The sequence below is a fragment of the Antechinus flavipes genome, chromosome 4 (assembly GCF_016432865.1).
Source record: "Antechinus flavipes isolate AdamAnt ecotype Samford, QLD, Australia chromosome 4, AdamAnt_v2, whole genome shotgun sequence".
NCBI lineage: Eukaryota > Metazoa > Chordata > Mammalia > Dasyuromorphia > Dasyuridae > Antechinus > Antechinus flavipes.
The window spans coordinates 394,864,493-394,892,362 of record NC_067401.1 but is presented as its reverse complement, the minus strand read 5'-3'; the positions used below and the strand labels follow the sequence as shown (position 1 = coordinate 394,892,362).

At 32.8% G+C, this 27,870-nt stretch overlaps 1 protein-coding gene across 1 annotated transcript; it reads left to right on the top strand.

The window, feature by feature from the left end:
• The first annotated feature begins 18,705 nt into the window (after positions 1-18,705).
• On the top strand, positions 18,706-19,172 carry LOC127562768 (60S ribosomal protein L35-like). Its single transcript, XM_051998723.1, has one exon. It carries the CDS (start codon positions 18,747-18,749, stop codon positions 19,119-19,121), a length of 375 nt encoding a protein of 124 aa, XP_051854683.1. The 5' UTR covers positions 18,706-18,746; the 3' UTR covers positions 19,122-19,172.
• The last annotated feature ends 8,698 nt before the right edge of the window (positions 19,173-27,870 follow it).

Below are 27,870 nucleotides of genomic sequence, written 5' to 3'. Positions count from 1 at the left end.
GATTTCTGTGTTCAATGTCTTTTTTTCAATATCACATTTAAACTGATATGAGAAAGTAAAGAAAATCCAGGGACAGTCACTAGTTTAGTGAAAGGGCCCGAGTCCAAAATACATTAGTACTGGTAAAGGAACTAGGAGAAGAAAGAAGAGGGATATGAATAACATCTTTTGGTATTTGGAAGACTGTCATAGTAAAGATATATTAAATTTATTCTGTTTTGATCCCTAGGGCAGAACAGGAAACAATGTATGGAGATTTCAAGGAGTCCAATTTAAGTTTGATATAAAGAAAATCTTCTCTACAATTAATGCTATCCCAAAGTTAAATTGACTACCTTGGGATCCAGTGAGTTCCCTTCATTGGAGGTCTTTTAGCAAAGGCTATGTTGGAGGAGGGATTCTTATTTAAGAACAAGTTAAATTATTTTCCTCTTAGGTCCTTCATGCTTCAAAATGCTGTGGTTTTGTAATCTGCATACTCATTCACAAGTCAGGGCTACTTTTACATTTAATTACTTCCCCTGTGATTCCAAATTGATGGCATCTTCAAATTGAGAACAATTTCTATTAAATTTAATTACCTTCCCCAGTGATTCATATGATGGGAGAAGGGAACTCACTAATATAGAACAGTTCTATTAAATCAGCATAGAAAAGATATGACTGTTTCACAAGGGAAAGTGATGATTTGGTGAAGTAGTGGAAGACTGGACTCCACATTTAGATACTACATATTAAAAGGGGAGAAAGAAATGCTTTTTAGTATTGAGATATAACATGATCTTTCAATATTAAAGAGGGATATATTTAATATATTTCTAATAATCTCTTAATCTTCTGTAACCATTTTCTGTTGTGTAAGTATATGATGATTATAAATAGTGATATGTTGTATATTTATATACTCTATACTGTGCTTTATAGTTGTATAAGTTGTATAAACATATAGTGTTTAAGAGCCAGCATTTATATAGTGCTTTAAGGCTTGGAAAGCACTTGAAAACATTACCCCTTTGGATCAACAAAACAACCTTAAAGAAGACTTGCATCAATGACTGAATCTTAGTGTTAGATTTAAGAGAAATTAAATTTAAGCTTATATTATATACGTGAACAAACATCATTGATTATCAATATAGATAGAGATGTACCTGATATATTTATAGATGGAGATATCAGTCTCAAGATTTATAATGCCAACAATGGTGGGAAATGTAGAAATAGTCTCCATTGTTGCAGAATGACAAACTATTTGTCTTAGAATGTTGTTTGAGATATACCAATAGATTAAATAAATTTGCCTTTATAAGGTATCAAGCTGAGCGAGTAGACTACTGGACTTTCAGCCAGGGTACTATGGTATAATAATCTACCTTTGAAGTTTTCTAGTTCTATAATTCTAAAAAAGTCCTCTAATAACCCTGAATATATATATATATATATATATATATACACACACACATACATATATATATAGTCTTAAAGCACTATGTGAATATATATATATATATATATATATATATATATATATATATATTCATTCTGAATATATCCTTATAACATCTAGGCCATCGTGCCTTTTTGAGGCTGTACTGAAGAAATTTCATATTACTGTTCATTAAATTATCTCTCCTGAACTTGTAGAAATTGCCTGAGATTTCTTTAAATTCAACATGATTTGTTTCACAAGTAAATCTTCTTACTTTCAATTCCAGTTGTAGATCATCAGCAAGTCCTTTCATTTTCCTATGTTCTCTACAATTAATTTATTCTTTTTGTAAAGAAGTATCATAAATATTACATCTTTATTTTTGACCTTTCATTTGATACTGCATATGGAATCTGTTTACTTGTTTAACCAAGCATTAAGTATCAGATTTGGAGATTTATACTTATGTTATCTTATTACTGATATGTCCTAGGTCCACATTCTGATCATAAATTTGGCATTATGAGAAATATTTAAAAAAAGAAATAGTATTTTATGTCATTCACTAAATTATCTATATAAAAACAATAACTCATTTGAGAAGAAAGTGACACAAGCAGGATTTTGTATAAGAATGGAGATTCAGTAGAGTCTGGAGTCAGAAGTCTTGCCATACCTAAATATGTCAAATTAGGGAACAAGTTACCGTCATAAAATAGATTTATATTGTAAGAATAGTGATATCCAAGCTCTAGATATAAGGTACAAGGAAGGAAAAATGAAGGTGACTGATCTGGCACCAAGTATTTCACAACTAGAAGAAACCATGATATCTTAACTGAAAAGAAACGAGAAGAAATCTGTTTCAAAGTATGATTTTAAAAGCCTAAAAGGTGGAGGGGAAGATCTCTTTTAATAAAAGAAGTAATTTAAGTTAGAGATGCCTGCTCTGAACTATGCTGGAATAGAGTACAAAGTTTTGTGAAATAAAATTGAATCAGGTAACAATATAACATTTGATTATCTGATTCACCACATACTGCACATACAGCAGCTGCAGACAGAAATGAGCAAACATCTGTCTTGTCTTTAACAGACTTTTCACAAAAAAAGTAGTATTAGGGTATGAAATAGAGTTTTGATAGTTGTTGAGGACAGCAAGGAAGTGTGTTACTACTGGTCTGGGGCTAATATAAATTAACATAGCATCCTTTCGGTCTACCCTCCTTTACTCACTTTGCCATCCCCCCAAAAATGAATATGTTAAGTAAAAAATCATAGTACAGAACTTTCTTGACAATAGCATTATTTATATTCAAATTAAACTCCATTGAGTAAGGAATTTATTTCTGAAATAGCAAAAGCACCTCACAATAATAAAAAATATGCTAACATATGCAACATTATTATATTTGAAAATATAAATAAAAGATACAGTCCTTGACTACATGATACTAAAAGTGAAGCATTGTTTTACAATGTTTCACAAAACAATTTTGTTCTAAGGTCATGATTTTTCTTCCTCTGTGGTGAATGATAAAACCCTTTCTCCACAGTTAAGGTGATGAAGCATGTACTGTGTATGTATTCCTGAACAAATAAAATATACATAATTTATATATTTAGGTTTGACGTGAATTTGTGTATTAAGATTTGAACATGAGTAAGGAAAACATGCAAAGTTACACAAATATTATCAATTACACCTACTAGCACAAGGAAACTAATTTGACCAATGAGATGTGCTACAATGAAATCCTCAACTAGACTATAGTTCTGAATAATTATATATTTTTCAAGATAAGCAGAATAGCGAAATAGGTATTATGTGGAAGTAGAATTCTATATTGAAAGTATAAATTCAGTTATGTCTGACTTAATACCCCCATTTGAGTTCTCTTAGCAAATATAATGGAGTGATCTTCCACTTTGTTCTCTAGCTTATTTTCCAGATGAGGAAACCGAGGCAAAGTTAAGTGTCTTTCTCAGAGTCACATAGATATCTGAGGTCAGATTTGAATTGAGGGAGAAGTGTATTCCTGATGGCACTCTATCCTCTGCACCATCTAACTTCCCAATGAATATTTGGATGAAGGAATTGAACAAAACAACAGAAGTGAATTAATCATTGGAGTATGTTGTGGACTACCTAAACTGAAAGAGAAAATAGATGGAGCATTTGGGAAATAGCTCACAAGCCTAATAATTAATCAAATTTTTTCTTTAGCTTCTATGTATCATGTACCAAGTATATTGCAGGAATATAAGGTGAAGTAAAAGATAGCCCCTTTTTTTCAAAAAAAAAAAAAGTAACAATCTAATGGGGAAAATAACATGCAAATAGGTGTGTACAAATGAAATATATATATATATATATATATATATATATATATATATATATATATATATATATGATAGTTTGCAAACCATCAATATAGGGAATATACTAGAAATAAAGGGGTTCAAGAAAGTCTTCCTCTAGAAGGTAGGATTTTAGTTGGAACTTTAAAAAATCAGGGAAGTGAAAAAGGACAGATTCAAATGGAAAGCATTCCAGGAATGGGGAATGATCAGTGAAAATATCTGGAGAACAGATATTTAGTGTCTTGTTTAGGAAACAGCATAGTGTCCACTATTAACTGGATTATAAGTTACATTGGAGGTGAGGGCATGTCAAGTATTAAAAGACTGAAACAATGCAATGGGGAGGGGACGATTATTGAATATAAAATGAAAATTTTATTTTTAATCCTGGAGGTGATAAGGAAATCAACTGAACTTATTAAATACAACATGAAATATTCAGATCTATACTTTAGGAAGAATATGTTGGCAGGTAAGTTGAGGATGTATGAATGGGGAGAGATCTGTGTCAAGAAAAACACCCAGTAAACTTTAATCTAGGCTTGAATTGATTTCAGTCTGTTCCAAAATGGTAGCAATTGAAAGAAGTTTTAAGGAGGTAGCTTTATATTTGATGTAAGAAGAAAACAAAACAAAACAAAACAAAAACATTTACTATAATTAGAGGTGCCTTGGGAGTTGGTAATTTAACATTTCCTGAAAGTTTTCCATCAGAGGCAAAGTAATTACTTACACTTTTACAAATGCACTTTCATTGTCAAAAATGACAGCATGGGTAACTTTTGTGTATGAATTGAGATGGAAAGATATTAAGGAATCTTCCAAATATGCATTTCCATGATTCTGGATTTTTGTATTTTACAGACAAAGACATATTCTAGAGAGAAGGAACTAGTTAATATCAGAACTGACTCTCAATCTTTATACTCTGATCAGTGTTTCATTCACTGTCACAATATCTTCTCCCAGCTGACTCTCCTTTGCAATGTTTTTCTTACCACCATCTTACATTACTATTCAATAAAATCTGTCTTATTCCATCTGGACACTTGTATCATTTAGTCTCCCTAGACTTGTAAACTTTTTTATGTTTATTATTTATTTTTATATAAAGCCTTTTATTTTCAAAAAATATATATATGCATAGATGGTTTGTAACATTCACCCTAGCAAAACCTTGTGTTCCAATTATTTTTTCTTCCTCTTTTCCTTGTATATCCTCCTCTAGACTATAAGTAATCTAATATGTGTGAAATGTGTGCAATTCTTCTTTACATATTTCCACAATCATCTTGCTGCACAAGAAAACATAAGATCAAAATGGATAAAATGAGAAAGAAAACAAAATGTAAGCAGACAACAACAAAAAAGTGAAAATGTTAAGTTGTGATCCACACTAAGTTGCCACAGTCCTCTTTCTGGGTGCAGATGGTTTTCTTCATAACATCATTGGAACTGGCTTGGATTATCTCATTGTTGAAAAGAGCGATGTCAGAATTGATCATACAATTTTGCTGTTGCTATATACAAGGTTCTCTTAGTTCTACTCATTTCACTTAGTATCAAGTCATCTAAGTCTCTCCAGGCCTCGCTGAAACCATATGGTTTCTTACAAAACAATAATATACCATAACTTTTATATGCCATAGCTTATTCAGCTCTTCTCCACTTGATGGACATCCACTCAATTTCCAGTTTCTTGCCACTACAAAAAGGGTTGCTGCAAGTTTTTAGAAATGTGGGTCCTTTTCTTTTCTTTTCTTTTTTTTAATCTCTTAGGAATTCAGGTCCAGTAAAGATACTGCTGGATCAAAGGATATGCAGAGTTTGATAGCTCCTTGGGTATAGTGCCACATTGCTCTTCAGAATGGTTGGATTAGTTTATAATTCTACCAACAATGTATTAATGTCCCAGTTTCCCCACATCTCCTCCAACACTTGTCCTTATCTTTTTCTGTCATCTTAGCCATCTGAAAGTGTATAATGCTACCTCAGAGTTGTCTTAATTTGCATTTCTCTTCACAGTAGTAATTCAGAGCATTTTTTCACATGACTAGACATGATTTTATTTTATTTACCTAAAAAATTGTCTGTTCATATCCTTTGACATTTATCAATTGGGGAATGCCTACTATTCTTATAAATTTCAGTCAATTCTTTATATATTTTAGAAATGAGGCCTTTATTAGAACACTTGGATGTAAAAAATTTCCCAATTTTCTGCTTCCCTTCTAATTTTGTCATTATACAAAACTTTTTAACTTAATATAATTAAAATTATTCATTTTGCATTCCATTATGTACTCAAGTTTTCTTTGGCCACAAATCCCTTCCTTTTCCACAAATCTGAGAGGAGGACTATCCTTTCTTCTTCTAATTTGCTGTATTTCCACAAATCTGAGAGGAGGATTATCCTCTCTTCTTCTAATTTGCTTATGTCTAAAGCATTAACTCATATCGACCTTATTTTAGTATAGAGTGTTAGCTGTGGCTCAATGCCTAATTTCTGCACATCACAAATCTGAGAGGACTATCCTCTCTTCTTCTAATTTGCTTATGTCTAAAGCATGAACTCATATCGAAGTTATTTAGTATGGAGTGTTAGCTGTGGCTCAATGCCTAATTTCTGCTAGACTAATTTTCAATTTTCCCAGGAATGTTTTGTCAAATAATGTGTTTATATCCCTGAAACTGGAATCTTTGGCTTTAGCAAATACTAGATTACTGTAGTCATTGACTTGTGAACATAATTTATTCCATTGATCAACTACTTTATTTCTTAGTCAGTACCAAATGGTTTTGAGAACTACTGTTTTATAATAAAATTGTAGGTATGGTATAATTAGACCACCTTAGTAGGTATTAACACAATATCTATGTCATAAAAGGAATTTGGTAGGACTCCTCCTTTTCCTATTTTTTTCAAATACTTAGAATATCATTGGAATTAATTGTTCTTTAAATATTTGGTAGAATTCAGAAGTAAATTAATCTGTCCCTGGAGATTATTTCTTAGAGAGTTGATTAATAGCTTGTTCAATTTATTTTTCTATAATAGGACATTTTAAGTAAATTGTCTACTCTGTTCATCTGAGAAATCTATATTTTTGGAGGCATTCATTCATTTCATCTAGAATATTAGATTTATTGTCATACAGTTAGGGAAAATAACTTCTAATTATTTCTCTAATTCCCTCTTCAATGGTGGAAAATTTACCTTTTCATTTTTGATATTGGCAATTTGATTTTCTTTTCTTTTTCTAATAAAAGTAAGTAAAGTTTTATATATTTTATCTTTTTTCATAAAAGCAACTCTTAGTTTTGTTTATTATTCAATAGTTATCTTACTTTCAATTTTATTAATCCCCCCTTTCATTTTTATAATTTTACATTTGGTATTTAATTGGGGGAATTAATTTATCCCATTCCCATTAACAATTTAAATTACTCACTCTGTATTTCCGGCCATCTTATTTTTCCCACATTATACTTTTCTCAATTCTTTCCCTCATTACCCTTCTCCTTAGCATTTTTCTTCTGACCACCACCTACCTCAAAAAGATTTACCTTTTTACAGCCCCTCCCTGCTTTCTTATCCATTTTCCCTTCTACTTCTGGTTTTCCTTCTATTAGCCTCCCCCTTTCCTTTCCTGCTTCTCTACAGGATGAGACAAGTTTCTTGGAGAAACTTTGCTCTTTGAGCCACATCCAATGAAATTAAGGTTTACACAATGCTCATTCCCATCCCTTCTTTCCCCAAATTGTAATGGGTGTTTTTTGCCTCTTCCGGTGAAGTAATTTACCACATTTTAGCTCTCCTTCCTTTTTCTTCCAGTAAAATCCCTTTTCTACCTTTATATTTATTTTTTATATTATCACAATAAAATCAAATTATACCCACAGCTTCTGATTATACCCCTGACAAACATACAGTTATCAAGTTAAACATATATTCCCATTTAAGGATGTAACCTTTTTAACTTTTTAAAGAAACATAGTTTTGTTTTTCTACCTTTTTATGCTTCTCTTAAGTTTTGTATTTAAAGATCAAATTTTCTGTTCAGCTCTGGTCTTTTCTTTCTTATATATTTTCTTTTTTAAAAAATTTATTATAGTTTTTTTACTTACAAATTATATGCATGGGTAATTTTACAGCACTGACAATTGCAACACCTTTTGTTCCAATTTTCACCCTCCTTCCCCTTACCTTCTCCCTTAGATGGCAGGTTGACCAATACTTATTAAATATGTTAAAGTATAACTTAAATACAATATTAATATACATGTCCAAACAGTTATTTTGCTGTTAAAAAAGAATCAGACTTTGAAATAGTGTGCCATTAGCCTGTGAAGGAAATAAAAAATGCAGAAGGACAAAGGTAGAGGGATTGAGAATTTTATGTAGTGGTTCATAGTAATCTCCCAGAGTTCTTTCATTGGGTGTAGCTGGTTCAATTCATTACTGCTTTATTGCAGCTGATTTGATTCATCTCATTGTTGAAGAGAGCCAGGTCCATCAGAATTGATCATCGTAGAGTATTACTGTTGAAGTGTATAATGATCTCCTGTTTTGCTCATTTCACTTGGCATCAGTTCATGTAAGTCTCTCCAGGACTTTCTGAAATCATCCTGTTGTTCATTTCTTACAGAACAATAATATTCCATAATATTCATATACCACAATTTATTCAGCCATTCTCCAATTGATGGGCATCTACTCAGTTTCCAGTTTCTGGCCACTACAAACAGGACTGCTACAAGCATTCTTGCACATACAGGTCTCTTTCCCTTCTTTAAAATCTCTTTGGGATATAAGCCCAGTAGTAACACTGCTGGATCAGTTTGATAACTTTTTGAGCATAGTTCCAAATTGCTCTCCAGAACGGATGAATGTATTCACAATGACATACAAATGAATCAATCTAAATCATGAAGGGCAGTGCAAAATTACCAGCCTCTGGAGTCATCTGGATGTAGTGATAAAATGTAGATCAGGACAACTGGAAATAGCCCTAGATACAATGGGAGACATTTGCCTTTTTAATCGAAGGGTTTAAACTGGTCTCAGTAAGGCTAGGTAAGAAATGAGGAAGAAAATGACCTTTTTGGTTTCTGGACAACAGAAACAAGTGGGACTTGGCTTGGAATTTATTGTTGACTAATCTTTGGGAGCCAGAGTGATTTGGATTATTTAAATCATTGTCTTTAAGAAACAATTCTAACCCATAAACATCAAGATATTTTAGGAGGTGTCAAAATTTACATTCATGGGCAGAACATGTGCAGGTACAATATCCAATATGAATAAAAGGAAGGGAAGGGAAAGAAAAAAGAAAAAAAGGAGAAAAGAAGGAAAAGAGAGTAAAGAAGAGAAGAAAAGAGTAGAGAAGAGAAGAAGAGAGAGGAAGGGAGGGCAGAAGAGAGGGAAGAAGGGGAGTAGAGGGAAAGAGAAAGGAGGGAAAGGGATGGAAGGAGGGAAGGAAGAAATGGGACAACTTTTACTGATATTCACACAGACTGTGGTTTATCCTTCATTCTTGAAGAGGACCATGAATTGTAAGAAAGATGATGCCATAACATGCAAGTGAATTGAATTAAATAAGGGAGGACTATCACCAGTTTTATTATATGCTCTACTATTTCCTTGAATGACACAGATTATTCAATAAATATAGGCTTTTTAGGATTAGCCCATCTGGGATTCCAATTGATGATCACTCATCTATTTTTTAAGTAAATTCACATGGCAAAAATGCACATTCTCTGCTTAATGTAAGAGCTTAGTTTCTCTTTCAGACCTCCTTTTTCCCTACTTCTAGCCCAAAGCTCCACCTCCCCCCCCCAAAAAAAAAACTGATAGGAAAAGCCCATTAGCCATTCTGGACCACTGCTCTAAATTACAAAATTCTAATTAGGTTTCAGGGAATCTTAGATGTTTTAGTTTGTTGTTACATGGGAGTCACCTGCCAGTGGCTTCTGGAGGTCTAATTGAACCCTGTAGAATGGATCTCTTCATGTGAGAGGAGGATGATGATATAAGGAGACTTAATTGCATTCTCTGACCTCTTTCCTCTTCCCTCTTGCCTCCAATTCATTTCATTCCCAATTCACAAGGAACATCTGGGCTAGTAAAGGCTGTTTTGACACCCTTCAAATGTTATGATTCACAGCTGTGGAGACTCTCAGAGAATTGACATCCCCTTTTACTTATTCATTACCTTTAATGATAGTTTTTTTTTTCATGTTACTCTTTCTATGTTACTAGTCCATTTTTATTTTTGTTCACTGTATAATCTAACATCCTTTTTTACATCATTTTCCTAATGTAAATCTTCTCATATTACATTTCTTTTCAACCTCTTCATTTATTTTCAACTCTCTTATTACTATCAAGAAAATTATCATTCTCTCCGTAATACAGGCTCACAATCTTAGTTTCATTTGAATTGAACTTTCTGCATGATAACACAGAATAACTGTGTATATCATTTAGGGGATTCTTTAGTGGATGAGCGTTTGATTGATTCAGTAAAAATGTCATGAAAATCAGAGGCATCTGAACAATATTTTCATTTGCAGGAAATCCCTCTTCAATCTTAATTCTATATTAGACTTATTTTTTAGCAAGGGTAGATATTTTTGTTAATGATCTACCTCTTTGTGCCTATTCATTTCATTTTTTTGATATATTTTTCCATTCCATTGTTCATCAACATTTGCTTTAAAAATTCTTTCCTTATCTATTTTCCTCTTCCTTTTTGGTCTTAAATTCATTAAGTTATTCCAATATATTAATTGCCACAATTCTTTCAATAATTCCTTGATTGAGATATTTTTTAATTACTTCACTTTTTTCAATTCCATAAATTGCTGCTAAAATAATTTTGTTTATTTTCATTAAATGGTTTAAACATATTACTTTTTTAAAAATAACTTTTTATGGACAGAGCCCATGCCAGGGTAATCTTTTACAGCATTATCCCTTGCACTCACTTCTGTTCCGATTTTTCCCCTTCCTCCCTCCACCTAGCAAGCAGTCCTTTACATGTTAAATAGGTTACAGTATATCCTAGATACAATATATGTGTGCAGAACCTAACAGTTCTCTTGTTGCACAGGGAGAATTGGATTCAGAAGGTATAAATAACCCAGGAAGAAAAACAAAAATGCAAGCAGTTTATATTCATTTCCCAATGTTCTTTCTTTGGGTGTAGCTGCTTCTGTCCATCCTTGATCAATTGAAACTGAATTAGCTCTCTGTTTTGAAGAGATCTACTTCCATCAGAATACATCCTCAAACAGTAATGTTGTTGAGGTATATAATGATCTCCTGGTTCTGCTCATTTCACTTAGAATCAGTTCATGTAAGTTTCGCCAGTCTTCTCTGTATTCATCCTGCTAGTCATTTCTTACAGAACAATAATATTCCATAACATTCATATACCACAATTTACTCAACCATTCTCCAATCAATGGGCATGCATTCATTTTCCAGCTTCTAGCCATACATACAAGGCTGCCACAAACATTTTGGCACATACAGGTTCCTTTCCCTTCTTTAGTATCTCTTTGGGGTATAAGCTCAGGAGAAACACTGCTGGATCGAAGGGTATGCACAGTTTGATAACTTTTTGAGCATAGTTCCAAATTGCTCTCCAGAATGGCTGGATGTGTTCACAATTCCACCAACAATGTATCAATGTCCCTGTTTTCCCACATCCCCTCCAACATTCCACATTATCTTTTCCTGTCTTTCTAACCAATCTGACAGGTGTGTAGTGGTATCTCAGAGTTGTCTTAATTTGCATTTCTCTGATTAATAATTTGGAGCATATTTTCATATGGCTAGAAATAGTTTTAATTTCTTTGTCTGAGAATTGTATGTTCATATCCTTTAACCATTTATCAACTGGAGAATGGCTTGATTTCTTATAAATTAGAATCAATTATCTATATATTTTGGAAATGAGGCCTTTATCAGAACCTTTGACTGTAAGAATGTTTTCCCAGTTTATTGTTTTCCTTCTAATCTTGTCTGCATTAGTTTTATTTGTACAAAAACTTTTCAATTTGTTATAATCAAAATTTTCTATTTTGTGGTCAATAGTAGTCTCTAGTTCTTTGGTCATAAATTCCTCCCTCTTCCACAGGTCTGAGAGGTAAACTATCCTATGCTCTTCCAATTTATTTATAATCTCATTCTTTATGCCTAGGTCATGAACCCATTTTGACCTTATCTTGGTGTATGGTGTTAAGTGTGGGTCAATGTCTAGTTTCTGCCATACTAATCTCCAATTTTCCCAGCAATTTTTCGCAAATAATGCATTCTTATCCCCAAAACTGGGATCTTTGGGTTTGTCAAACACTAGATTATTAAAGTTATTGGCTGTTTTGTCCTATTCCACTGATCAACTAGTCTATTTCTTAGCCAATACCAGATGGTTTTAGTAACTGCTGCTTTATGATATAATTTTAGATCTAGTACAGCTAGGCCACCTTCATTTGATTTTTTTCATTAATTCCTTTGAAATTCTTGATGTTTTGTTTTGCCATATGAACTTTGTTGTTATTTTTTCTAGGTCATCAAAATAGTTTTTTGGGAGTCTGATTGGTATAGCGCTAAATAAATAGAATAGTTTAGGTAATATTGTCATCTTTATTGTATTTACTCACCAATCCAAGAGCATTTAATATTTTTCTAGTTCGTTTGATCATACTTAATTTGTGTGGAAAGTGTTTTGTAGTTTTGCTCATAAAGTTTCTGATTTTCCCTTGGCAGATAGATTCCTAAATACTTTATACAATAAGTAGTTACTTTAAATGGAATTTCTCTTTGTAACTCTAACTGGTGGGTTTTGTTAGTGATATATAAGAAATGCTGATGACTTATGTGGATTTATTTTGTATCCTGCTACTTTGCTAAAGGTGTGGATTGTGAAACATATTATTAAGGACTATATGGTCTAACAAATTGTAAGTTTCATGAAGGGAGGGATTTTCTTTGACTGTTTTTACATACTTACACTTAGTATAATGCACAACAAGCTTATAGTAGGCACTGAATAAATGCTTATCAACTATCTGATTTCAGTTATATGTTTTCCTTTAATATCTGATTTTTTCCAATAGTACTTAAAAATGATCTTAATATTCATTTTATAAATTGAGTTTCAAATTTTCTCCATCTTCCCACCTCCTTCATTGAGAAGGTAAGCAATTTGTTATAGATTATAAAAATATAGTCATGTAAAACACATTTTGCAATATTATGAAAGAAAAGATAATCCAAAATAAAAACACAAGAAAAATAAAGTTTAAAAATATAGTTTTGATCTATATTCAGATTCCATCAGTTCTTTCTCTGGGGATAAATAGCACTTTTCATGATGTCTTCAGAGTTGTCTTAGATCACTCTCTCTTTTCCCCATCTCTCCCCAAAAGTGTTTTGATTTTGCTCATTCCCACCCTGAAAAATGCCCTCTCTTTTATCACTCTCCTTCCTTTCCCATATCCTAATCCTCTCCTATTTTTTTGGCAGGATAAGGTGGATTTGCATATTTCTATTGATTTTATACATTATTTGCTATGTGAACCAATTCTGATGAGAGTAAGATTCACTCAACCATCTTTTCCTTCTCCTTTTCCCCTTCACTGTAAATGTTTTTTCTTGCCTATTTTTTATGGAAAATAATTTACACCATTCCCCATCTCTTTTTCTCTTTTTCCCAGTACATTCCTCTCTCACCCCTCAATTTCATAACTTTTTTAAAAAAAATATCTTTTTTTATATTCAACTCACACCTGTTCCCTTTTTCTATATACTCTTTCTAATTGCCATAATAACTAGAATGTTATAATGAGTTACTACTATCATTCTCCTATATAGGAAGGTAAATGGATAAACTTTATTAAGTCTCGGTTTCATTGAATGACCATCTTTTCCTCTGAAAGATTATAATCAGTTTTCTGGTTAGGTGATTTTTAATTGCAATCCTAGTGCTGGAATATTATATTCCAAGCCCTATGTACCTTTAATGTAGAAGTTCTAAATCTTGGTTATTCTGACTGTGGCTACACTTTACTTAAACTGTTTTGTCTGTATGCTTGAACTGGGAGTTCCAGAATTTGCTTGTATTTCTAGGAGTTTTCATTTGGGGATCTCCTTCAGAAGCTGTTTGGTGTAGTGTTTCCAGTTCTATCTTATCTTTTCTTCTAAAATATCAGGGCAGTTTTCCTTGATAATTCATGGAAGATGGACTCAAGATGGTGGAGAGGAGGCACACAGCTGTGTAAACTATGCGTTTTCTCTCAGAATCCATTTCAATGCAAGCCACTGAATTAATGCTTGACTGAAAAAAAAAAAAACACAAATAGTTACCAAGAGAAGACATCCTTGAAATTCACCAGGAAAGTTTGTCTTTGATTCTTCTTTGAAAAAATGAGCAAAAAACTGAAAAGGACCTTAACCCTTGAGAGCTTCTATATGGATAGAGAGCAGACTCTAAACCTTGAGGAAACTAAAAACAGACCTTCTCCAGGTGAATCCCTAAAGGAGGAGATTATCTGTTCCTCAGCACAGATGAATCTCATAGAAGAAATTAAAAAGGCTCTCACAAGAGAGCTAGAAGAAACATGGGAAAAGGAGAGGGAGGCTTGGCAAGAGAATCTGGAGAAGTCATCCCACTCATTTAAAGACAAAGTGGATAAAGAAATCAAATCCTTGAAAAATATGATTAGTGAACTGGAAACAGAAAATAGCTCTCTGAAAAACAAAATTGGCAAAATGGAAAAAAAAATTCCATAGAATGAAAGAACTCAATTGGACAATTAGAAAAAAATATTTAAAAAGTGAGTGAAGAAAATACTTCAGTGAAAATCAGTATCAAACAAATGGAACTGAATGACTCGAGAAGACAAGAAGAATCAGTCAAGCAAAACCAAAAAAATCAAACAATGGAAAAGAACGTGAAATACCTTCTTGGGAAAACAATAGACCTGGAAAATAGATCCAAGAGAGACAATCTGAGAATTATTGGACTTCCAGAAAAGTATGATGAAAAAAAAGAGCCTGAATACTATTTTCCAGGGAATTATCAAAGAGAACTGCCCAGAAGACATAGAAACAGAGGGTAAAATAGACATTGAAAGAATTCATCAATCACCTACTGAAAGGGATCCTAAAATCAAAACACCAAGAAATATAGTGGCCAAATGTCAGAACCCTCAGATGAAGGAAAAAATACTGCAAGTGGCTAGAAAAACCCAATTTAAATATAGAGGAGCCACAATAAGGATCAACCAGGAACTAGCAGCATCCACATTAAAAGATTGAAGGGCCTGGAATATGATATTCTGAAAGGCTAAGGAACTTGGTATGCAAGCAAAAATAACTTACCTAATCAGAATGAGCATCTTTTTCCAGGGAAGAAGATAGACATGCAACGAAATAAGCAAATTTCACCTATTTTTGATGAAAAAAAAAACAGAACTTAACAAAAAGTTTGATCTACAAATATAGAACTCAAGAAAAACCTAAAAAGGTAAAAAGAAATCTTGGGAACTATATTTATGCTATAAAGATGGATAAAGAATACATGTATAACTTGTTCTAGAAACTAGAGGTAGAAAGGACATTGTACCAGAAAAAAGGTAAAGTGGGGGTACTGCATCTCATGAAATAGCAAAGGAAACCTATTATATCTGAGAGAAAGAATGAAGGGGGATGAATATAGTGGGTATTTTACTGCCTTCAGAATTGGCTTTAAGAGAAAAATTTTAGACATATTCAATTTATGGTGAAACTTCTCCCACCTCATTGAAAAGTGAGAAGGGAAAAGTGAAAAGGGAAGGAATAAGCTAAGCGGAAGGGAACACGGAAACTGGGAGGGAAAGAGGTAAGATAGGGGGAGGAACTCTAAGGTGGAGGGAGGGATACTAAAAACGGAGGGGTGTGAGAAGCAAGTGATGCTCACAAGCTCAATACTGGGAAGGGAGTAAGGGGGAAAGAAGAGAGAAAAGCATAAACAGGGGCTAACAAGATGGCAAGTAATATAGAATTGGTCATTTTATCCATAAATGTGAACTGGGTAAACTCCCCCATAAAGAGGTAGTGGTTAGCAGAATGGATTAAAAGCCAGAATCCTACAATATGTTGTTTACAGGAAACACACCTGAAGCGGGGAGATACCTATAGAGTAAAGATAAAAGGTTGGAGTAAAATCTACTATGCTTCAGGTGAAGTCAAAAAAGTAGGGGTAGCCATCTTGATCTCAGATCAAGCTAAAGCAAAAATTGATCTAATTAAAAGAGATAAGGAAGGGCACTATATCTTGCTAAAGGGTAGCATAAATAATGAAGCAATATCAATATTAAACATATATGCACCAAGTGGTGTAGCATCTAAATTCTTAAAAGAGAAATTAAGAGAGCTGCAAGAAGAAATAGACAGCAAAACTATAATTGTGGGAGATTTCAACCTTGCACTCTCAGAATTAGATAAATCAAATCACAAAATAAATAAGAAAGAAGTCAAATAGGTCAATAGAATACTAAAAAAATTAGATATGATTGATCTCTGGAGAAAACGTAATGGAGACAGAAAGGAGTACACTTTCTTTTCAGCAATTCATGGAACCTATACAAAAACTGACCATATATTAGGACATAAAAACCTCAAACTCAAATGCAGTAAGGCAGAAATAGTAAATGTATCCTTTTCAGACCACGATACAATGAAAATTACATTGAATAAAAAGTCAGGGGAAAGTAGACCAAAAAATAATTGGAAACTAAATAATCTCATACTAAAGAATGATTGGGTGAAACAGCAAATCATAGACATAATTAATAACTTTACCCAAGAAAATTATAATAATGAGACATCATACCAAAATGTATGGGATGCAGCCAAAGTGGTAATAAGGGGAAATTTCATATCTCTAGAGGCCTATTTGCATAAAATAGAGAAAGAGAAGGTCAATGAATTGGGCTTGCAACTAAAAATGCTAGAAAAGGAACAAATTAAAAACCCTCAGTCAAACACTAAACTTGAAATTCTAAAAATAAAAGGAGAGATCAATAAAATTGAAAGTAAAAAAAAAATCTATTGAATTACTTAATAAAAGTCAGAGTTGGTTCTATGAAAAAACCAACAAAATAGACAAACCCTTAGTAAATCTGATTTAAAAAAGGAAAGAGGAAAATCAAATTGTTAGTCTTAAAAATGAAAAGGGAGAACTCACCATTAACAAAAAGGAAATTAGAGCAATAATTAGGAATTACTTTGCCCAACGTTATGCCTATAAATTCGACAACTTAAATGAAATAAAAAAATACCTCCAAAAATATAGCTTGCCCAAACTAACAGAGGAAGAAGTAAATATCCTAAACAGTCCCATCTCAGAAAAAGAAATAGAACAAACTATCAATCAACTCCCTAAGAAAAAGTCCCCAGGACCAGATGGATTTACATGTGAATTCTACCAAACATTTAAAGAACAATTAACTCCAATGCTAAATAAAGTATTTGAAAAAATAGGGATTGAAGGAGTCCTACCAAACTCTTTTTATGACACAGACATGGTACTGATACCTAAACCAGGTAGGTTGAAAACAGAGAAAAAAAATTATAGAACAATCTCCCTAATGAATATTGATGCTAAAATCTTAAATAAAATATTATCAAAAATATTACAGAAAACCATCCCCAGGATAATACACTATGACCAAGTAGGATTTATACCAGGAATGCAGGGCTGGTTCAATATTAGGAAAACTATTAGCATAATTGACTATATCAATACCCAACCAAACAAAAACCATATGATCATCTCAATAGATGCAGAAAAAGCATTTTATAAAATCCAACATCCATTCCTAATAAAAAAACTTGAGAGCATAGGAATAAATGGACTTTTCCTTAAAATAGTCAGGAGCATATATTTAAAACCATCAGTAAGCAGCATATGCAATGGGGAAAAACTGGAACCTTTCCCAGTAAGATCTGGAGTGAAGCGAGGTTGCCCATTATCACCATTATTATTCAATATTGTATTAGAAACACTAGCCTCTGCAATAAGAGTCGAGAAAGAGATTAAAGGAATTAGAGTAGGCAATGAGGAAACCAAACTATCATTCTTTGCAGATGCTATGATGATATTCCTAGAGAACCCCAGAGATTCTACCCTTTGATCCAGCAGTGTTACATCTGGGCTTATATCCCAAAGAAATACTAAAGAAGGGAAAGGGACCTATATGTGCCAAAATGTTTGTGGCAGCCCTGTTTGTAGTGGTTAGAAACTGGCAATTGAATGGATGCCCATCAATTGGAGAATGGCTGGGTAAATTATGGTATATGAATGTTATGGAATATTATTGTCCTGTAACAAATGACCAGCAGGATGACTACAGAGAGGCTTGGAGAGACTTACATGAACTGATGCTGAGTGAAATGAGCATAATCAGGAGATCATTATATACTTCAACAACGATATTGTATGAGGATGTATTCTGATGGAAGTGGATTTCTTTGACAAAGAGACCTAACTCAGTTTCAACTGATAAATGATGGACAGAAGCAGCTATACCCAAAGAAAGAACATTGGGAAATGAATGTAAACTATTAACATTTTTGTTTTTCTTCCTGGGTTATTTTTACTTTCTGAATCCAATTCTCCCTGTGCAACAAGTGAATTGTTCAGTTCTGCAAACATATATGGTATCTAGGATATACTGCAACATATTTAACATATATAGGACTGCTTGCCATCTAGGGGAGGGGGTGGAGGGAGGAAGGAGAATAATCAGAACAGAACCGAGTGCAAGGGATAATGTTGTAAAAAAAAATTACCCTGGCATGGATTCTGTCAATAAAAAGTTATTATAAAATAAAATAAAATAAAAAAGAGCTTTTCCTCTTTCTCCTCGGAGCGGGTGGCGGTGTGTTGTATCCATAATGATGGCAAAAATCAAGGCCAGGGATCTTCGTGAAAAGAAGAAGGAGGAGCTACTCAAACAGTTAGATGATTTAAAGGTGGAACTTTCCCAATTGAGAGTGGCCAAAGTCACTGGAGGAGTTGCATCCAAACTCTCTAAGATCCGAGTTGTCAGAAAATCTATTGCCCGAGTCCTGACTGTCATCAACCAGACACAGAAAGAGAACCTCAGGAAATTTTATAAGGGCAAGAAATACAAGCCCCTGGACCTTCAGCCCCAGAAAACCCATGCCATGAGACGCAGGCTTAATACGCATGAGGAAGGCCTGAAGACCAAAAAACAGCAGAGGAAGGAATGGCTGTACCCTCTTCGGAAATTTGCTGTCAAGGCATAATTTGTAAAGATGCTCAATAAAAAGACAAATTGTATAACCTGAAAAAAAAAATTAAATAAAAAAGAAAACAACTTAACAAAGGAAAAAAAAAGATAATTCATGGAAGATGATGTCCAAGCTATTTTTTGATCATGATTTTCAGAGGTAGACCAATAATTTTTAAATTATCTTTCCTGGATCTCATTTTTAGGTCATTTGTTTTTGCAATGAGATTTTTTGTTGTTTTTGTTGTTTTGCATTACTGTATTTTGATTTCTCATAAAGCCATTAGCTTTCATTTGCTCAGTTCTATTTTTTAAGGAATTATTTTCCTCAGTGAGTGTTTGTACTTTCTATCTCAATTGACCAATCTTTCTTTTTAAGGTATGCTTTTTGTATTTCCTTTTGCACCTTGTAGAGTACAGGCTAGCTCCCTTGAAGGCTTCTGAGTCAGCCAGAGTCAGGATAAATCAAAGCCCTTGGTTTTTAGGGGGAGAAGTGAAGGAGGCAGGCAAGTTGCCATTAAGGTTTGCCAAAGATCTATCCTGGATTCTGGAGTCTGGAATCACGAACCTCTCTCCTCCTCATCCTGACGCCAAGTGACTCTGGCTTCTTCTCACCTCCCCCACCCCATGCCAACCCTTCAACCATTATCTTAACTCCAAACATTCAGCAAGCACCAAAGGGGAGGTGAGCCATTATCCAAATATATGCTAAAGTCATATATGCTATGAGCCATTATTTCACATTGAATAGGTAATTAGCCTTAAGTGCTTGTTTGTCTGATTCAAGCATACCTTTTTGGAGTTTCAGACCTCTACAGCACCTCTCTCAATTCTTTCCCTAATTTTTCCTCTATCTCTCTTGCTTCATTTTCAAAGATCCTTTTGAGGTCTTCCATGGCCTGAGGCAACTTTTATTTTTCTTGCATGTTATGGATGAAGGAGTTTTGACTTTGTTATGATCTTCTGAGTATTTTTTTTTTATTTTTCTTGTCACCATAATAACTTTCAATGGTCAGAAACTTTTTTTCTGCTGTTTTCTAACATATCATTACTCTACTTTTAACTGTCAAAGTTGGTCTCTGTTTCCATGGTGAAGCATGTACTGTCTCAAACATCAGGAGTTTTCGCCAGCTTTTTAAAGAAATCCTATTAGAAATCTGATCAAAAGCACCCTTTTCTGCCCTGGAGCTGTTAGTTGTGTTCCCACCTCACTATGTAAAATTAGTATGCTGGTGGCCAGAGATGGGCTTTGCTGACTGGCCAGTGATGCACTGGGACTGCACACCAGACTCCCACCCATTGCCATAGACACCTTCAAATGATTCTGGGCTTGTGATGTCCAAAAGCTCCTGATTGAAAGGTCCCATCTCTCTGACTCTGGTGTCTGAGTGGGAGCTGGGGCTGGGCAGGGCCTGCACTGGGATTGCTATCTTTGAACCCACTCTGGTTCACAAAGACTTATCTGCTGACCTTCCAGATTCTCTTTGGTGTCTCTTAGCTAAGTGTGGAAGTCACCAGTACTCTCACTGATTCAATGGTCAGGCTTCAACCAGGATTCAGGCACACTTTACCCTGGACTGCACACTGGAACCCCAACCTGGTATCACAACTCTTTTGCTGAGCTAAATTGCATTCCACTGGAAAATGTTCTACTATGTCTTTTGGCAGTTCTGATTCTCTCAAAATTGTTTAGAGTTATTATTTAAAGAAATTTGAAGCAGTTAGGGGGAGAGGTTGAGCAAGTTCCTGCCTTCACCATCCTGGCTCCACCTGATGCAAAAATTTAAAATAAAATATTATCACAGAAATTACAGCAACTTTTCAGCAGAATAATACACTATGACCAAGTGGAATTTATATTAGGAGTGCAGGACTGGTTCAATAATAGGAAAACTATTGCTATAATCAACCATATCAATAACAAAAAAAAAACAGAAATCACATGATAAGCTCAATAGATGAAGAAAAAGCTTTTGACAAAATACAGCATCCATTCCTATAAAAATTCCTAGAAATCTTAGAGATAGAATTTTCCTTAAAATAATAAGCACTTCAGTGCAGCTAGGTGGCACAGTGGATACAGCACCAGCCCTGAAGTCAGGAGGACCTGAGTTCAAGCCTCTGGCCCTTAACACTTCCTAGTTGTGTGTTAAGTTCACTTAACCCCAATTGCCTCAGCAAAATTGATTGATTGATTAATTAATTAATAAACACTGTTTTTCTAAAACCAATAGCCTCATTTGTAATGAAGAGAAGCTTGATGCATTCCCAATAAGATCAGGAGTGCAACAAAGATGCCCATTATCACCATTATTATTCAATATTATACTAGAAATGTTGGCTTTAGCAGTAAGAAAAGTAAAAGAAATTAAAGGAATTAGAATAGGCAATGAGGAGATAAAACTCTGATTCTTTGCAGATATCATGATGATATACTTAATCCTAGAAAATCATCCAAAAAATCTACTTGAAACAATTAACACCTTTATCAAATATGCAGGATATAAAATAAATCCAGACAAATCATCAGTGTATATGTATATATATATATTTGTCAGTAATGTTATATATATATATATATATATATATATATATATATATATATATATATATATATATATAACTGACAAAGCCCATCAGCAAGAGTTAGAAAGAAAAAATTCATTTAAAATAATTGTACACAAAATAAAATATTTGGGTGTCTACCTGCCAAGATAAATCCAGGAATTATATGGACACAATTACAAAACATTTCTCACACAAATAAAGTCAGATCTAAATGATTGTAATGAAATCTATCACTCATGAATAGGCCACGTTAATATAATAAAAATAACAATTCTGCCTAAATTAGTCTATTTGTTAAGTGTTATAAAATCAAACTGCCAAAAAAATTATTTATAGAGCTAGAAAAAAATAACAAAAGTCATTTGAAAGAAAAAAAAAAGTCAAGAATATCAAGGAAATTAATGAAAAATAAGACAAAGAATGGTAATCTAGCAGTACTAGAACTAAAACTATATTATAAAGTCATCAAAACCATTTCATATTGGCTAAGAAATAGAATGGTGGACCAGTGGAATAAGTTAGAGAATACAATAATCATTAACTATAGTAATGTAGTACAGTAAACCCCTAAACTTCAGCTTCTAGGAGAATTCATTATTTGACAAAATTACTGGGAAAACTGGAAAATAATATGTCAGAAACTCATCATAGACCTACATTTCACACTCCATACTAAAATAAATAAGGACATACTAAAATAAAATAAGGACAAAACAAGTGCATGATTTGGGCATAAAGAGTGATACCATAAGCAAATTAGGTGACCAAGGGATAATTTACCTATCAGATCTTTAGAGAAGAGAGGAATTCATGACCAAAGTAAAACTAGGGAACATTATGAAATGGAAAATGGACAATTTTGATTACTTTAAATTAAAAATTATAAAGCTAGGGAAAAATTACAAGCAGTGTTTCTGATAAAGGCCTCATTTCTAAAATATATAAAGAAGTATGTCAAACTTATAAGAATACAATTCATTCCTTAAGTATTAAATGGTCAAAAGATATAAAAAAAATTTCAGATGAAGAAATTAAAGCCCTCTATATTCATATAAAAATGTTCTAAATCACTACTGATTAGAGAAATGCAATCTAAAATAACTCTGAGGTACCACCTCACATCTTTCATTGACTAAGATGATAGGAAAAGATAATGATAAATGTCAGAGGGGACATGGGAAAACTGGCACACTAATGCATTGTTAGTGGAAACTGTGAAATGGTCCAGTTATTCTAGAGAGCAGTTTGGAACTACACCCAAAGGGCTATAAAGCTGTGCATGCTCTTTGATTTAGCAGAGCCACTTCTGGATCTGTATACCAAGAAAATCATAAAGGAGGGAATAGGAGCTATATATGTAAAAATGTTTGTAGCATTAATTTATACATTAATATTTTTAACATGTATTGGTCATCCTGCCATCTAGGGGAGGGGATTGGGGGAAAGAGGGAAAAAATGGAACAAAAGGTTTGGCAATTGTCAGTGCTATAAAATTAACCATGCATATAACTTGTAAATAAAAAGCTATTTAAAAAATGTTTGTAGCAGCTCTTTTTGTAGTAGCAATTACTGGAAAATGAGTAGATGCCCATTAATTGAGGAAGAGATGAACAAGTTGTGAAGGGAATAGAATATTATTATTCTATAAAAAAAGAATGAACAAGGTGATTTTAGAAAGTCCTGCAAAAATTTACATAAACTGATGCTGAACGAAACAAGTAGAACCAGAAATACATTATACATAATAACAGCAAGATTGTGCAATGAAAGATTTGGTTCTTCTTAGTGATTCAGTTATCTAAGACAATTCCAATAAACTTTGAATAGAAAACACTATGTTTCTGGGAAAAAAAATAACTATGGAGATTAAATGTAAATCAACCCATGTTACGTTCACTTATTTTTTCTCTTTGTTTTTCTCTCCTGTTTTTTTTTTCCTTCCTTTCTGATTTTTCTCTTTCACCATGATGTATAAAGTAATGTGTATTTCAAAAAGTTAATATACATGTGTAACCAGAAAAAAATAAATTAAATAAAGATAAATTTTAAAAGATTGTTCAAGTTAGCAATTCCAAAAGCAATTTTTGAATATATCTGTTTTTTCCCCCCATAATCCTGCCAAATTAGAGATTCTTAGTTATTTTGGTCAATTTAAGGAATGTTAGATACTCCAAAATTGATTTAATTTTATAACCTTGATTATTAGTAAAATCAAGGCTTTTTAAAGTGATTGTTAATAATCTGATTACTCTTTAGAACAATGCTTTTGTTGTTTTAGTTTGTTTTTTATTATCTTATGACCATATTTCCATTTTGATCTAGAAGTTATTTTTATTTTTGCAAATTGTTATTATATATTTACAGTTATAATGGGCCCTGGTCTTAACTTTGTTTAATCTCTGCATTTTAGGTAAGAGAACTTAGTACTCATATATTTATCAATTTCAACTGGGATAATATAGCTTACACTTATTTTAGGGAAGATTTAAACTGAGAACCATTTGAGTCTAAGAATTTTCTATACTCTGGGAATATGCTGCCTTTTGATTATGTATCTATTTTAGATGTCAAAGTTCTGCCTGTCAAATGTATCATACACATTTCTCAAGCTATTGTTACGTTCTATCAAGTATGTGTGTATATGTTTGCATGAAAATCACAAGAATATATATGTATACATGCATATATGTGTATAATACAATGTACATATACATGTGTAACTTTTTCATACTATATGTGCATATGTAAATGTGTGCTATTTTACATGTCAGAGTCCTGCTGTCAGGTTTCTTACATATTTCTTATCTGTTATTATATTATATCAAGCACATATAGATGTGTTTGCATGCAGAATCACAAGAATATCTGTGTATATATGAATATATATGTATAATACACATGCACATATGCAAGAATAACTTTTTTGTATTATATATGCATATGTATATATACGAAATTCATAGTCTAAAACCATTATATCAATGATGTATTATTTCCCTAATCTTTGTTGCCAAATTATGAATACATGTTGAATTTTATCAATGGGATTTTCTTGCATTTAGTATTATAATCATTTTGGTTTAGAAGTTGTGTTTGTTTTAATATTCTATTATGTTAATAGGTTTTCTAATGTTTATACAGACTTTCACACCTGATATAAATCCTGCTGAGTGATGATGAATAATAATGTGTTGTATTCTGTTGCATTATTAATAATTTATTCATTATCTGTGTATCTATATTCATTAGGAAAATTAGTCTGTAATTTCTTCTTTTAGTGTTACCTTTGTCAAACTTCAAAACTCAATACAATATTTGCCCCTCAAATCATTATATAGAGTGCTTCTATTTTCTTTGTTTTTGAATAATTTATGAATTGTAAAGTTGTTATTGGAATTGTGAGATAATGGTTGACATGGAGAGAGTTCAGTTTATGAAATATAATCAGAAGGCATGGATTTGAGCTTTCTCCTTATAACTTGTGCAGCATTGGGCAACCTCTCTAAGGCACAGTGATAACACACGACTTCAGTAAAACTCTAATGTCTTCCTATCAGCTCTGGGATCAAATACAAATATAAATTCAACTCTTGGGCATTCAGAGCCCTTCATAAACTATTGGCATTTTTTCATCCTTTCTTTTTCAATATCCTTATACCGAACATCCCACTTTGCTCATATCACAATGCATGGTGTCAGGTGAAATGAGATTCCTTGCTATTCCTTGAACAAAGTATTCTGTTTCCTGGATCCAAAATTTTTTAGGTTATCCTTTATGCATGGAAATCTCACTCTCCTCATTTTGGCCTCCTGATTTCTTTTAAATTTTATCTCCTTCAGGAGCTCTTTCTCAATCCTTCTCAATTCTTCTGCCTTCCTTCAATTGATTATTTCCTACTTATCTCTAAGTGTATATCAAATTCAAGGAGGATTAGCATCTCTAATAAGAGACCTTCCAGAAACCTGTTCAAAGCTGCTTGAGAATCTTTGGGATTTACTTGTCACACAACTTTCACCTATGAATCTAAGAAGTGTAGCATGCAAAGTGGTCATATCCCAATAAAATTATTTCAGCAGACAAACTAAAGCAAGTTGAAGGTAATAGAAAGATCTCAAACCAGTCAGGGAGTCAAAGGGATGTCTACTACAACTCCTTGAAACATTCCCATGGTGGAATGAGTAGATGAAAACAATTTGACTCAAAGGCTATGAAATTAACTGAAATAGGCACTGTGAGGCACTGAGATCTTGACTCAGACATCAAAGGCATCAAGGTCATGCACTGCATTCAGTGCCATTACAATATTCTTGAATTTTGTCTTGCCACTGAACTTTGGTAACTCTGAAAGAGAGTGATGCTGATCACTTTGTGCAACTCTGCCTCATTAAATCCAGTACATGTGAGAGAAAAAACACCAGTCCATGATGCTATTAGTCTTGAAAACTAAGGATGGAAATTTTTCTTGTATATAGATTTTATTTTATCCATAATTGTTTGCATGTTGTCCCCCATTCACTTGTGAGCTCCCTAAAGGACAGAGACTATCTGGACTTTCTTTGTGTCCCCAGAATTTACCATAATATCTGGCACATAGTAGCCATTTAATAACTAGTTATTTACTTTTCTTTTATTAAATGAATTAAAAAATTATTGCTTATATTGAGAATTGTATATGTGCTATTTTCTTTTCTATTGTTGATGACTATTTCAGATTATAATTTTAAATTTTTGGATGAAAACAAAATTGAATTTTTAAAAAAATTAATATGTTCATAGATGGGGTAGATTTAGTCATTCAATTAATCATCTTATTTTTTATAGGCATGACAGTCTTATCAGGTGAAAGCATATCTGAATTAAATCAATAAAAATACATATGAAATTAAGAGTGAATAAGGTCTATACAACTCTTTTGAATCAATGGACCAATAATTCAAAGACATTTCATATATCTGTAAAAGGAAATCTGTTTATATTGGTTAATGTATTTAATCACAGCATTGGGATTTGTATAAAATAAAAAAAAATCAGAAATATTATTGGGAAATGTACATTTGAGCATCTGAAAGCTGAATAGTGAAAAGGGTTCTGGGGTGGGGTACTATAGAACCATGACATCAACCTCAGTCTTGGTCTCATATCATATATTCCCACTTCCACCAAAGGAAATACTTTTTAATTTCAGAGGATCAGATATTTGATTTTTTTATCTTTGTCTAGCATTCTCAATGAACTACTGTGTCTATTTTGAAAATTGAGCACAGATTGGAAACCTTGAAGTAAAGGCAAATTTAGGTCCATGGGGAGATCAACTTAATTTTTTAAATTACACCAGAAAGAGACAAAATGATTTCCACTTGAGCCATCTCCCCTAGACTTTGTATGTACTTTTTGGAGACTGTATCACAGATTTAGAGGGTTGGAGATATCAGTGCTTTGTATCAATTTTTATCATCATTTTTATTTTCTAAAATAAAACAAAAATGAAAAGCTATCCTACCTGATTCAGAGTTCAATTTAATTGAAAATGTGTTTTAAAATTGTGGTTTGCAAAAAAGTGCAATCATATGATTGTTATTGATTCCTCAAGTCATATATATTAGACCTTGAACTAATTTTCATTTCTTTGTGACAATTTGGAACACATTTATCTGGATCAAAATTTATAAAAATCATAGGATAATAGATTTAGATTGATTTGAAAGGTATCTTAGGGAACAGTTCTGTTGTTTTAAAAATGAAATTTGGTCAACTATCACTCTTTGCAGATGATATGATGGTATACCTAGAGAACCCCAGAGATTCTACTAAAAAGCTATTAGAAATAATTCATAATTTTAGCAAAGTAGCTGGCTACAAAATAAATCCCCATAAATCCTCAGCATTTTTATACATCTCCAACAAAACTCAACAGCAAGAGATACAAAGAGAAATTCCATTCAGAATAACTGTTGATACCATAAAATATTTGGGAATCTATCTACCAAAGGAAAGTCAGGAATTATATCAGCAAAATTATAAAAAAGTCTCCACACAAATAAAGTCAGACTTAAATAATTGGAAAAATATTAAGTGCTCTTGGATCGGCCGAGCGAACATAATAAAGATGACAATACTCCCTAAACTAATCTATTTATTTAGTGCTATACCAATCAGACTTCCAAGAAAATATTTTAATGATCTAGAAAAAATAACA